The sequence below is a fragment of the Schistocerca piceifrons genome, chromosome 8, assembly GCF_021461385.2.
Source record: "Schistocerca piceifrons isolate TAMUIC-IGC-003096 chromosome 8, iqSchPice1.1, whole genome shotgun sequence".
Classification (NCBI taxonomy): Eukaryota; Metazoa; Arthropoda; class Insecta; order Orthoptera; family Acrididae; genus Schistocerca; species Schistocerca piceifrons.
In genome coordinates, this window is record NC_060145.1 from 468084489 (window position 1) to 468099385 (window position 14897).

The 14897-nt window shown below is 43.4% G+C and overlaps 1 protein-coding gene across 1 annotated transcript in view; it reads left to right on the top strand.

The window, feature by feature from the left end:
- The window catches only part of LOC124712463 (fatty acyl-CoA reductase 1-like), a 158445-nt gene extending 144726 nt beyond the window's left edge, over positions 1 to 13719 (top strand). The window contains exons 8-9 of the mRNA XM_047242759.1: positions 597 to 854; positions 13367 to 13719. Of these exons, the coding sequence (XP_047098715.1) occupies positions 597 to 854; positions 13367 to 13586 (478 nt within the window). The 3' untranslated portion in view covers positions 13587 to 13719. The remainder of the gene's footprint in view (positions 1 to 596; positions 855 to 13366) is intronic.
- Positions 13720 to 14897: the final 1178 nt, after the last annotated feature.

Sequence of the window (14897 nt, forward strand, 5' to 3'; positions counted from 1 at the left end):
TATTTATTTCTATTTATTATTTTATGAATACCTTTGAGATCCCTAAGAGTTCTGAAGTGTTAAAGAAGAGATTTTGCTTTTAATTATTTTGGGATAACCAAGGAATACAAGGACTTAACAGGCGGCTTGACGATTTAAGTAAGAAGCTTTTAAGGCAAAAGAACATGTTCATAGAGACAGCACACTAGAGAAGGCCATAGGTGGTGAGCACGGATTTCGGCTACAGTGGGAAGATGGAAGGAATTCGAAATAGTGAAAATATATCTCAAAGCTCAAGACTGGAAATAGAAAGATCGTGCGATCGAATCTTTGATGGATATTTTAGTCTGTTTTTAACCTAGTTCTTAGCTGTCAGTGATTTGAAGATTCACATTCCACATTAAGCTGTGGATCCCATTTTCCTGGTAGCGTAACTGCGGTACTTTAGGGAGACGCAAGTCGCCTAAGCGCAATCCACTACTAAGACTTCCATCAGGTCGCTGAGATACGTGAGATTACCACCATTATCTTATACATGGAATTTTAAATGTCTGCGCATCCAGATAAAATTGACTACAGCTCAGAAATCTACTCTGATAATTGCTTCGCTTTTCCAGCCTGGTGCACATAAAGAATCGTTTACATTCGGCCAAGAACATGTTGCGATATTACGTGGTACACGAATGGACATTTATCAACAAAAATATTACGTCTCTGCATGCATCTATGGCTCCTGAGGATCAAGAAGTCTTTTATTTTAATGTTGATGAAGTTGATCAGTATGACTTTTGTAAAAAGGGGCTAATTGGAGCGAAGCTGTACCTTCTTAATGAGAGCGTCGATAACGTAGCCAGTGATTTGAGATACATTAGGAGGTATGTATTTTATATTAATTTTAAATCTTATAGTACAATTTTAGGAGTGTTAGATTTTTTTTCTGATGGCTTTAGTCAGATTAGCCGCATTTGCTTTCCTCTATAATCGTAAATCTTTTAAAACGCTCACATTTACATGTATTTTAAGCTACATGTCTCCTTATGTCTATCACATGAAGTCAAAATTACAGTGTTGTGTCGTTGTAATGAGTTGCACACATACACACACACACACACACACACACACACACACACACACAACCATACATACATACGTTTACAAATGCATCATATATCATGAGAGCAGCATGAAAGAAAATGTTCTGGCATGTGGAGTGAGTAACTAACGATGACGACAGTTAGAGTGTGTACTTAAAGCAAAGCTGATTTGCAACCTCTTAGTGACGCTACTAGCGCTAATATTATGAGAATGATGCGAAATTCGAATAGAGATCGTCATTCAGTTGTAGAATTATACCTGCCAACTTTCATTCTTGGCATTGCGATTTTTTTCCGTCAGTGTATAAAAAATTACAAAAATCTTATTTCAATGCGTCCTCATTGCAAGCCCAAAATGTTAACAGTATTAGGCGACTTCACTTTTAAGAGTGTGGGTACGAGCTTGGCATTTTTGTTCTTAACCACAAACGACTGTTTCCAAGAAGAATAATAATGTTTTGGCAGTACGACCTGTCACTGGGATCCTTGCACCAGGGGTGAGGTGAGCTGCTGATACGTTTCATCACTGATTAATGACATGAAAGCTAGGGTGTGCAGTCACAATTCCACTGAATGGGAAGAAATAGTAGGAGCTAGTGTCAGCTTCTGCGGTGCTGGCGAAGCTGCCACAGCTGTGTGGAGCATTGTGCTGTCACTCGTCCATGTCGGGGAGTAGCTTGTTGACAAAGAGCCGTCAGGTATCAGACCCTTTCCACATGACACTGTGTATCGTGATATAGGCAACAGCGCCCTGAATGAAGTCTGTCGTAGTCGGGCAATCACTGGCGCTTCATCGTCAACGTATCGACGTCGAAGGGCGAAGGCGTTTGTGACCCTCCCATTCAGTGTTAACCCTCCTTCTACCAGGATATTTTTGTTTCCCCGAATACCAATGTGGTCATATAGACACTAGCCCTTTTACACCGGATATATCGGCTGTATTTTAATGGACTAACATAAAAACATATATTCCAATTTTCAATATAACATTCATCATTTTACTTTCATCAATAATACATTCAATGAATAAAAATAAATTTATAATGGGATCACATTGACTCCACAGGTACTCAGTGCCAAAAATACGGAATTAATCTTAACGTGCTGTAAATATAAAACTGAGCTAAACATCATTAGATATAACTGACTCAGGGAGAAAGTCATAAGTTATGAAAATAATAGTTTTTAAAAGAAGCGAGATATGTACTTCCGATGTGCTTGTGGGGTCGTTTGGTCCTCTGTGGTACCAGAAGGGTTTTAAATGTTGCAATCGATGCTGAGGGGGAACAGTAACATCGGCATACTTAAGTCTCTCGCTAGATGCCTACGATCTGGACGACTGCGAATTTTGGTGAGTCTTTAGGATGTAAAAGGAAGATGATGTATCAGAAGCATGTCAATTGAAGTGCCGCGTTCGATGCAACAGTAGCAGTCATTTCAATGAAGTTAAGCGGAGTTGTCCATGGCTGGTCCTTGGATGGGTGACTGACCGCATATGCTGTATGCTATTGGAAATTTTTCCTTTGGCTTTCCAGCAGGGAGACAAGAGAGATGATGGCGCAGTGCTCCCAATTACCAGTCTTTGTCCAGTGTCCTGGGTTAAAATCCGAACCTCTTCACAGTGTCTCGTGGAGTGAGGACATGCAGCTCTGTTGACTGCGATACCCCCATTGACTGTGGACGTTAATGTTGGCTGCCCCTTGGTGCTTACAGACACCTACATTAAACAGTTAAACACATAACGAAAGTATTTCATGAAGGAGAGGTGCGTACGTGTGCGTAGGATAGTAAACACGTTTCCAATGCAGGTGGCTGAACCTGCCCTATGAGGTCTAGCAGACAATCATTCCGTACGACTTTACTTACATTAATAAAAGTCATCACCTGGCTGTTGCTCGTAGTTGCGAATAACTATTTCACTTACATTTCGTTAGTGAAAGTGTGACGGGTGTCAGCAGCAACGTCAAAACATTTATCAATCTTAAGAACTTCACTAAGAGTAGGATCGGATGGGGCTCATGCTTTAACTCTGAGTTCACTTTCGTGGGGGGCTAGGTGCACAACCACATCACGAATTACCGATTCTGTGCAGAAAACGTTGCAGATTCAACAAATGTGAAGTTGCACTGGTGTGCGAGAACCTGAACTCAGCAGCCCACGCTACATAAGTCTGTCCATGTTGTTTATGAGATTGATTAAACTGTTGCCTACTTGCAACAAGGTGTATCGGATAACCACAGTACTTGGTTAACAGAGCACATAGTTCACTGAAAGACAAATCAATATATTTCGAGTGTGTTACTCACTTTTGTTCCATTACGTACAAAAGACTGGTACAAGAAAAGAGTAAAGTACTTTCTTCTTCGCCACATCCGATATTAGTTCAAAACGTCGGAGTCTGGGAGTCGCTACTACTGTAGGGTTATTGAAGTTCATTGTCGATGGAAAATCTAATTTTGACATTATCCTTTTTGAACACGTTGGAAATCATACAGGAAAGTGGGCCTATATATGGTATTTAGATATATGTATATGGTATATGGGCCTATACCTACTATTTTTAATGTAGGATGCAATCTAGTCCCATGTGCACAGTACCAGAAACGGCAATAAAACTAAGCAGCAGCAGTAAAGAAAAGGATATCTGCGACCTATTAGAGACGAATTTATAATATATCCAACTTGGTTAATAGTTTGATTTAAATAATTTTTAGAAGCATACTTTTGGCTGGTTGCTATTTCGAATTTTAAAACTGCAGACTGTACTACAGCCACCACTCTCATAATGTCTGCTTCCCACAGGATTACGTAACACCATACTGCAGGGTGCTACCGATGCTCACAGCAAGTATGTTAAACTGAGTGACGCAGCTTCCTCTCTCCAGAGAGCTGCTGCATATCGTCTTTTTTGTGTCGGTGCTCGTAGCGACAAACACTTGGCTGTAGAGATGGCTTACGAAGTCACCGCCACACTTTTAATAGCGGGCCGACCGGTCCGCTGGAACAGTGAACAGAAAGATGAAAGCCCAAACACTCAGATTAAGTAAAAGTCGGTACTTATCTTTATTCATGAAGATACAGAAACACAGTAGTGAACTCTGTGTCTACAGAAATCTGTCTGGTTCGAGTCGGAGCGGCTAGGTCAGCGTCGGCTGACGACAAACAACAACTCTGCCGCGATGAACACACAACTGACTAGCGAGTACACAATTCGGTGGCGAGTATACAACTGAGCGGCGAATACAGAACTGTCCTAGCGCTCGCGACTCCAGCGCTTAAGAAGCCAGAAGCCAGCGGTGGCGCGCGCAGACTTGCGGCGATTTCCTCTCTCGCTGGCGCTGCTTATGCGGACGGCGTCCGAACTTTGATGCTGCCAACCTTTTGGCAGCGGGCTCGGTTGGCATTACTGGCTAGGACATAACACTCCTCCCCCCCAAATCGCCGCACCGTCGTTGAATAATGACGTGGCGAGCGTCGACGGCGGGGGAGGGGTCTGGCCGCAGGCGTAGCAGAAGAGACCGGGGCGGAGACTGTTGTCGGTGGCAGTCCCCGGTCCGCACCCCAGCATTGGCTGCGCGGGGCCTCGGGAAACACCGACTGAAAACCGAGGTCAGGGTGCACGCCTGTGACCACGGGCGCAGCTTCTGGTACTGGACGCGACGGGGCGTCGGGACCCACGAAGAGAGGCAGCGTCTCCTGACGCTGCGTCGACGGCTGCTGAGTGGGCGCCGGACAAGGCGCTGCGGTGTCAGACTCCTTGGGGGTGCCCAAGGAAAGCGGCTGCAGGACAGGCTGCACAGCCACCGCTTGGGAAGGCGGCCCGGCTGAAGGGTCGACGTCCATCAGCTCCGAAGGCGGTGGCGACTGAAGAGGGACCGCAGGCGCCGGAGCGACCACCTGGGGCGCTCCCGAATGAAGCTGCGCGGGAGGCATCAACGGGACGGGCTCTCGGCGTGGTAACGGCGACGGCTGCTGCTGCTGCTGCCCTGGGGGCGGCAGCGAAGTCTGAAGGCGCGGCTGGAACCCACCGCGGACCAAATCTGTGGACAAAGAACGAGCGGCAGAATCCGGGCGGCCAGCGCGGCGCAACTGGTTCTGATGCCTCCTGTGCACCCCAGTAGCACCTTGAACAGTATAAAAACCGCGACCCTGGACACGTATCACGGTACCACGTTCCCAACGACGGCGACCGTGATAAACTCTGAAAAAAACGGCGTCGTTGCGCTGAAAACGCGTGCGATGCTCAGAAGCGGCGGGTCGATCCGGGGGGTGCAACAACCGTAGTCGGGTGCGATGACGACGGCCGTGGAGAAGCTCCGCAGGCGAAGGGCCGTCGCGTGGCGTGGTCCGGTACGACGACAGGAACGTGATGAGGGCCTGCTGACGAGAGTGCGTAGCACGAAGGCGGTCCATATGATCCTTGGATGTGCGTACAAAACGTTCCGCTGCACCATTCGATTGAGGGTGGAACGGCGGAGTAAGAACATGGCGAATGCCACTGGCAGAACAAAAACTTTCAAAGTCAGCAGAGGTAAATTGTGGACCATTGTCAGACACTAAAACTTCTGGAAGACCCTCAATACAAAAAATTGAAGTCAACGCCTGTATAGTTTGTGCAGACGTTGTAGACTGCATGGGCACCACAAACGGAAAATTACTAAATGCATCTATCACGATGAGCCAACGAGAATTCCAATATGGACCAGCGAAATCAATATGCACTCGCTGCCAGGGACCGGCAGGGCGTGCCCACTCAAAATAGCGTTGAGGCGGAGCAGCTTGGAGTTCCGCACACGTCGAACAATCTGTAGACATCTGCGTAATCTGCTTATCAATGCCGATCCATGTACAATGACGGCGGGCAAGCTGCTTGGTGCGGACCACTCCCCAATGACCTTGATGCTACAAGTCGAGGACCTTGGATTGGAGCACTTGGGGAACCACTACACGAAGCTGGTCATTCTCGGTGCGTAACAGCAAAACTCCGTGCGAAACAGACAACAGATGACGTTGCGGATAATAGCGACGAACCACAGGATCCGATATGTCCTTTGCCTTGGACGGCCAACCACGTTGAACAAAACGTAATAGTAAACTCAGATGAGGATCCGTAGCTGTCTCACGTGCCACCTGACGATAATCAATCGGAAAATCCCGGAGGAATTGATGCTCATCGGCGTCAATCTGATGGCAAGAGTCTTCAGAGGAATCGAAGACATCATCCGCAGCAATCGGTAATCTAGAAAGCGCGTCAGCGTTTGCATGCTGAGCCGTAGGGTGATACAGTATCTCATACTGGTATTGTGATAACAAAAGAGCCCAACGTTGTAGTCTCTGAGCTGTCCGCTGAGGAACTGGTTTAGACGGATGAAACAGTGACGTCAGGGGCTTGTGATCTGTTACTAAATAGAATGGTCTACCATAGAGGTAGTGATGAAATTTTGTGACACCGAACACAATAGCCAACGCTTCCTTGTCCAATTGGCTATAATTACACTGAGCTTTGTTTAGCAATTTAGATGCGAACGCAATAGGACGTTCGGTGTTACCGACTCGGTGAGACAACACAGCACCGAGGCCGAAAGAAGAGGCATCACAAGCTAACACCAGAGGCTTGTTAGGGTCGTAATGGACCAGACAACGATCATTCAATAAAGCCTCTTTAAGCTGCTGAAAGGCTGATTGGCAATCAGCTGACCACACAAACGGAACATTCTTACGGCGGAGACGATGCAACGGTGCAGCAATCTGTGATGCATTAGGTATAAACCTAATATAATATGTCAATTTGCCAAGAACTGCTTGCAATTCATGCAGATTGCGAGGGGCGGGCAAATCACGAATAGCTACCAAATGTGACTGGGAGTGATGAATGCCTTGAGCATTAATAACATGTCCCAGATACTCCATCTCCGTAAGGAAAAATGAACATTTATCGATGTTGCAACGCAGGCCTGCCTGAGACAACACTTTAAACAAACACTCCAAATTACGGAAATGTTCAGCAGGCGTCCGACCGGACACAACAATATCGTCTAAATAGTTGCAACACGATGGCACATTAGCCAGAAGTTGTGACAAAAAACGCTGAAAAACAGCTGGAGCTGACGCACAACCAAAAGGCAAACGCAGAAAACGGAACAACCCCAACGACGTGTTTATGACAAAATACTGTTGTGATTGCTCGTCGAGGGGCAATTGCAAATATGCTTCACGGAGATCAATTTTGGAAAAAAAACGAGCTTCCCCTAACTTATCCATCAGCTCGTCCGGTCTAGGCAAAAGAAAAGAATCAATGACAGTCTGAGGATTAACTGTCGACTTAAAATCAGCACACAAACGTAACTTGCCAGACGGTTTCTTTATAATAACTAAGGGAGAAGCCCACTGGCTCGCTGAAACGGGTTGAATAACACCGTTGTTTTGCCAACGACGAAGTTCATCTTCTACTGGTGCCCGAAGGGCGTGAGGCACTGGACGAGCACGACAAAATCGAGGCTGAGCATTATCTTTTAACGTAATATGAGCGGCAAAGTTCGCAGCACAACCCAGTTCGTCTTTAAATATGTCACTGTATCGTTTACACAAATCGGTTATGCTGTCTTGAGGAACAACAACAGAATTAAGTTGCAACACATTGTCTTGGATAGACAGGCCAAACAAATCAAAACAGTCCAATCCGAAAATGTTTACACTGTCTGTAGCGCGGAGCACTGTGAATGAAACTGTTTTTGTATTGCCACGGAATGTGGCTGGCACGCTACATACACCTAACACAGGAATTCGTTCTCCACTATAAGTAGCCAAAGAATGTTTTGCCGCTGAAAGTTTAGGGCGGCCGATAGCCGCATACGTAGCACTATTTATGAGAGTCACAGACGCACCAGTGTCTAATTGAAAATTGAAGGTCTTATCCTGGATGCGTAGCTTCACAAATAGTTTATTACACTGTCTCTGGATCGGTGCAGTGGAGGCGGAAGACACAAAATCAGCGCGTTTAGCGCGTGTTCGCTGCGTACGACAACTCGTGGGTTGGGCGGGTGGAACAACAACTCCCGCTTCACTTGCAGTCTGTACATTACTTTTTACAGCGTTTGAATTACGCTTGGGTCGCATAGCAGAGGGCTGGGTGGGTGGCTTATTGCGAACAAGTTTATTACCCACACGAACCGTGGAAGAGTCTTTAAACGCGACCTTCTGGGCGGGCTGGCTTTGAAGAACATGAATATCCATGGGCTGGGCAGCACTAGAATTGTTCTTGCGTTTACGCAAACAAACAGTCTGGATGTGTCCTTTCCTTTGACAAAAGTGACAAACCGCGTTTCTCAACGGGCAACGTTCACGAGGATGAGGCAAGATTTAACTCTATCATTTTGCACACGCGGCTGACGAATGTGTGTAACACGCCGCGGCCGGCTAGTGTTTACAGTCTGACTCTGCGGGTGGGGCCGCGGGCGTGACATAACTTGCTTAGCACAGGCAATTTGAGAAATACATGGCTGATCTAACTCACACTCAGCATAGTCAAAAGTATCTTGGGCTTCAATGATGTTCATCACAGTCTCTAATGACGGGTCAGGCAACTTTAAGATAGCCGCACGAATACGAGAATCTGCAATGTTTTGAGTAATAGCGTCTCGTAGCATGACATCACTGTAGGAAGCTCCACACACACAATTAAATCGGCACTGACGGGTGAGGCCCCGTAAATCTGTTAACCACTGTTTATTAGATTGATGTGGCAGTTTCTTTAATCTGAAGAACTTGAATCTGGCTGCTGCCACATGAACTCTCGACTCGAAATACTCAGCAAGCTTGTTAACAACAACGTCATAGTCTAAAGCTTCTGGCTGGGATTCCGGGAACAACTTACAAAGTAGTCGATAGACTTCCACGCCTGCAGTGGAAATTAAATAAAGCTGCCGCTCAGTACCTGTGATTTTGTAGACTGACATGTGCGCCTGCAACTGCGCGAAATATTCGCTCCATTCTTCTCTGGATGAATCAAATGCACGGAACTGTGGTGCTGCCTGTGCTTGTTCCTTTTGTGTTGGAGGATTAGCCGCTTGTTTGGCAATTGCGTCCACCAGACTTTGTATTTGCTGACTCTGTAACAAGATCAACTGTTGTAATTCGGCAGACATAGTGAACACAAATTAAACCAGCCCCCAAAAGTTTATCGCTATAATTAGTATAACAAGAACAAGTTGAAGCAGCCCTGCACACGAGTTCGGAAGACCTCGTCGCCAGTTTTGTGGCGGTGCTCGTAGCGACAAACACTTGGCTGTAGAGATGGCTTACGAAGTCACCGCCACACTTTTAATAGCGGGCCGACCGGTCCGCTGGAACAGTGAACAGAAAGATGAAAGCCCAAACACTCAGATTAAGTAAAAGTCGGTACTTATCTTTATTCATGAAGATACAGAAACACAGTAGTGAACTCTGTGTCTACAGAAATCTGTCTGGTTCGAGTCGGAGCGGCTAGGTCAGCGTCGGCTGACGACAAACAACAACTCTGCCGCGATGAACACACAACTGACTAGCGAGTACACAATTCGGTGGCGAGTATACAACTGAGCGGCGAATACAGAACTGTCCTAGCGCTCGCGACTCCAGCGCTTAAGAAGCCAGAAGCCAGCGGTGGCGCGCGCAGACTTGCGGCGATTTCCTCTCTCGCTGGCGCTGCTTATGCGGACGGCGTCCGAACTTTGATGCTGCCAACCTTTTGGCAGCGGGCTCGGTTGGCATTACTGGCTAGGACATAACAGTCTTATAATTAACATGTATCTGGTGTTGAACTGTTACTGGTATTTGCTAGTTTATATTGGTAATTTTTCGAAGAAAGTACTTACCGACACCTGCACCTGTTTATTCATGTTCATCATACATTACATCTGGTACCAATTATGTTATACAAACACTTCACGGTATCAAAGCTATGAGAATTTCAAATGGTGCGAATAGATATGCTCAGTTAGTGCTAAAGCAAATCTCACTGGGGAACTGCACCTTGTTCACAAAATGGAGAAAAATATGCAGGCTTGTTCTCGAACTACTATACTGACAATGAAAAACTAAACATCAGTATTTCCTTATTTTTGGAAAGCCAAAACTGACAGCTAATACCTTAAAAAACTTATTATGAAATGCGAAGTAGCAATATTGAGAATTTTCGGTGATTAAACTGCAAATGTTTCTGAGGTTTCTACATATCGGTTTCACAGAGACTGTATAAGGCATCTGTTCAATTAGAAATTGAGGTTACAACTAGAAGTAAAACCCATACAGCCTCGAATTCATAGAACTGTGTCCTACTACAGACAAATTTGTGACCCATCAAAAAAATAATCAGAATTCAGGTTGAGAAAAGAAAGTTCTTTGAATGGCACAGGTGAGAAATGAAAGTTCTTTAAGCAGCACACACTTCCATTAATACCGGAACGGTAAATTACAGGTACAAAAATACCACACCCAATGCAGGTCAACATTAAAGTACTTTCTAAGATACCAGCACTAATGAATGTGTTTTAGCAATGCGACCTAAGCCAACTGCTGTGCGTTGGGAATGTAAACCGCACATAAGGGCCAAATATACAACTCTGAATAAAAAAAAGTTTTGTGGAATCACGCTTAGAATCTCTTGGTTACATCAGCGTTGTGAAATTCATTTAAAGAATGGAAAATATGTCTTTTTCAGTTTAGGAAATACTATCTTTGATATAAAATATTATATGAGCATTACCACACAAATCAGTTATTGGGAAAAGGTTGTGTTTCGCAAATCACGTTCACGTACGGTATGTACAACAGAAATTGTGTTAATACCTTTAAATATAAAATAAATTATCAGGGGATCAGAAATGAAAAGGATTACTTTAAATCGACGTAATATAACTGAATCAAAAGTCAAGTGAACAGAGAGCTACATGATCTCTTAGCAATGCACAGACACATTGAAGAAGTTGGATACGTGATCATGGTATGAACAAAGTTCCATACGCAACAAGAAGCAAAACATTTTATTAGTTACACTGTGCTAAAGAGTGTCAAGAGTTAAGTCTACTACGCTTCACATTAAATGACAAGTCGATTTCTATGCCAGGCTTCGTAGCTGTTCACAGCACAAGACAAAGAATTTGAAACAGCATGCGAAAGTAATTCCACTCGCGGTAGGCAGAGCTACATTAATACCCAAATGAGTAAAAATTTAGCCTTATAATGCAATTACCTCACGATTGTTAAACGAAATAACTTTGCGGATATGAAATGCCTACGAGAAACCTCAGTAACACGAGCTGTGTCGCCGAGCAGCAAACACAGCTATCGGCTCCATTCGAGCCAACACTGCATTACAAGGCAAACTCATGACAGGCCATAAGCTTCAAAGACAGTACCACCTAACCTTGCTGTTGGTACACTATACTAACGTTTTCATACATCAGCAATAACTGACAAGTGAAATAAATTAAATAAATAATTTAATACTGAAAGTAGCTTTTTAACAGGCATTTACAGCATAACGGATCATACTTCTCATTTTCAATGTTAAGTGGAATATGAATAAAACATGGGTTCAAATGGCTCTGAGCACTATGAGACTTAACATCTGAGATCATCAGTCCCCTACAAGTTAGAACTACTTAAACCTCACTAACCTAAGGACATCACACACATCAATGCCCGAGGGAGGATTCGAACCTGCGACCGTAGCAGTCGCGCGGTTCCGGACTGCAGCGCCTAGAAACGCTTAGCCACCGCGGCAAGCGGAACATGACTAAACCTAGACGCGGGTTAAAGAGAAAAGTAGCCTCTACCAAGCACTTTCTCTGTAGTTTTGCATGAAATAGATTTAGATGTATAAAAATAGGTGCGTTACGTTGAAGAGTAGCCCGAAATTGTTGATCCAAGACTAAAAACCCGCTTATTTAATCAAGTTAATAATACAGCAATTACCAACTTCTTAGCCACAGTTGTCTTTGACGATCCAGAACGCTGGTGCTGTGGAGTGGATCTTGTGCTGTGTGAGTGTTCATTATCTAGAAGTAACGAATAGATGGAAAGTGTGGTTTCTGTTGACTTCAATGCATCCAATTTTCCGAAGAAAAATCATTTGCTCTGTTCGTTCATAGCACTGGCAGCTGGTGACCACGTAAATATCGTAGAGCACACTCTGCAACTCGTATTTTCTGTTACGTTTGTCACAAAAAAAAAAATCAGGCCCATATGTTTCTTTACGGACTGCACGTAAAGTATTGTGCAAGCTTAGAGTATGAGGTGATTTGAAGAAAAGGTTGACATATCGGTGCCATACCCCAGTGGATAAGTGCAGTGACTAGCAGTTTTTCAGGTTGGATTCAATTCCCACTGCTCCGATTTCCTTTCTTTTTTTTTCGTTTTACTATCTTCCTCGCAATATTGAACTATTAGTGACAAAGTTTAAGACTAAAATTGTCACAGACGTGATCTCAGCATTCCGTGCTGAGACCGGCTTATAAATGAAATCTAACAGTTTTATTTATAATTGAGAGCAAAACGATATCTTACTTCGTTATCGAGTTATTTATTTTTATCTTTGGTATCCAGTTGTGTATTACGCGCTCACTTCTGTTCCTTTACTTTGGGAATCATGTGGTCATAACAATCGTCATATATCATAAGCGGCTCGGTATATTGGAACGAGGTTTTTTGCAAACGATAGAGCGCAAAGAGCTACATATTTCATGTTATAAATACTTTAAACGTTTTTATTCACTGATATTGAAAGTAAGTCATCCACAGCAGTGATACAGTGGACAGGACGAGGTGCTTAAATGTGTCAACAGTGATTAATCTCTCTAAAGTTTTTCGCAATGGAGTATCAGGAATTTTCGAGTGGCAGTTCACGTAAGGAGTACCAAAGACCAGCTGTCAAGCACACTGACTGAAAATTCATTGTCTCTGGTTCCACTCCCATTGCTACCATTGTTTTGGGTTTCCTAATTTCATTTCATTCCCCATAAAGTTAACGATAAATTATAAATTTATATCAACGGAAATAGTCCAAGTTATGTAACTTAAATTAATATATTCAATTGAATTAGGAATACAACATTTCTAAAGCAAATCGCCATAGGTCACCACACTGCAGATTACACCGGACCAGAGGATGGTATATTGGTACTGTGTTAATCTTATTGTTGTTGTTGTGTTTTACAGATGTGGTAACTGTGTTCTTTTTACCCCCTGTAATTATATTTTCAGTGTAATTAGTATCTAGCAACTACAGTTTCTAATTAAAATAACACTCTTTCTAGGATGTACTTGTTGCACGTAATAGTGCGTACACTTTTCTATGGCCTGCTACTCTGGCTACTCTACTCGTGGTCAGAACCAGCACTGGAGATGGTTGAAACTGCAATGGAATATTTGTCTTCTCTGTTACATGGAGCTCCAGTTATTAGAGCACTCACAGACCAAGTTCCTGTCTCTTCTACTGTGTTGCCAGGCGATGAGGCTAACGTGACAAACAACTGACACCCCTGTTGTCAGTTTCGTTCAAATAACCAGCTTAGATTTTACACTAGTAACTAGCTCCAATAAGATTTCCTCATTACCAAATCATTTATGAAGGAGGAATTTTGATAACAAAAACAAGGCTGTAAAAAGAAAACTGCAAACTTCCAGTTGTTAATCATATGTATTGTATAATCATTGTTAACAACTACAAGCAATAACAATATTTTTGGTAGTAATTCCTTACATGTCTGTCATCTTGTTATTGTATCATTGCTTTATTGTGGAAAAGAGAAGAGTACATATTCCATCTGTATAAGCGCTAGTAAAAATTGTATTAGGTATGGAATAATAGAATATTTAATTTCAAAATATGGATTTAAGACTTTGAAATTACTCGAAAACTCTAAGTGTCTAATTAGTTTAATTGAATATACACTGGTTTATGAGGTAAGTCGCATTTTGTGGTTAAATACAATAAATTAATGACGTCATGGCGTATTCTGCAAAATAGTGATAGCAAATACAGGTCTATACCACATTAAATAAATAACAATTTGCATAAAATACATAGCAAGTGTGCATTAACAGTACATTATCAGTGTATGGTGCATCAGTAGAAGACCATCCGCAGTGCACTAGTAAATAAATGATAGAGAAAAAAATGAACTCACAACACGTTGCTAAAAGTACTAAATCTAATTCAAGAATCATTACCACTTCTAGCATAGGATGGGAGTATTTATTTATTTTATTTATGCTGCGTATAACTTTGTGCACAGTGGTAAGGAGAGGTGGGATACGGAGTCATGTGGCGACTGTCCTCATAGGAAAGCCAAATAGGAGCAGAAATAGTCAGGCAACAAATTGACACTGTAAACAGAAGATTCATTTAACTTGCATTTATCCAAGTCGACAAAGACTCATTACAATTAATGCAGCAAGTAATACAGTCCAGCTCTCAATGTGGAAAAGTAAGAGGCTCTCTAAACAGAGCACAGACAACGGTGTCACAGCAGCAACTAGACAGTGTCTGTGTAGCATCATATTGCGGAGAGTTCTCCAACTGCGTGTGGGAGTATCTCGCTGTTTGCCAGCCATCCTTTATTGTGGTGACAGAGGGCGCTGATGGTACAGAGCCACTGGAGTTGTGGCTCAGCAGGTGTGCTCAAATTGGATCTGCTGAGTGCTGTATGACCACAGTCGCAGTCTGATATTAGCAATTCAGTTGCCAACTTATATAGCCCATGGGGTGGTATCGACATATAGTATGATAATTTATTTTCTTATTTAACTTGATCTGAATGTGCCATCAGGCCCTCTGTTACAACC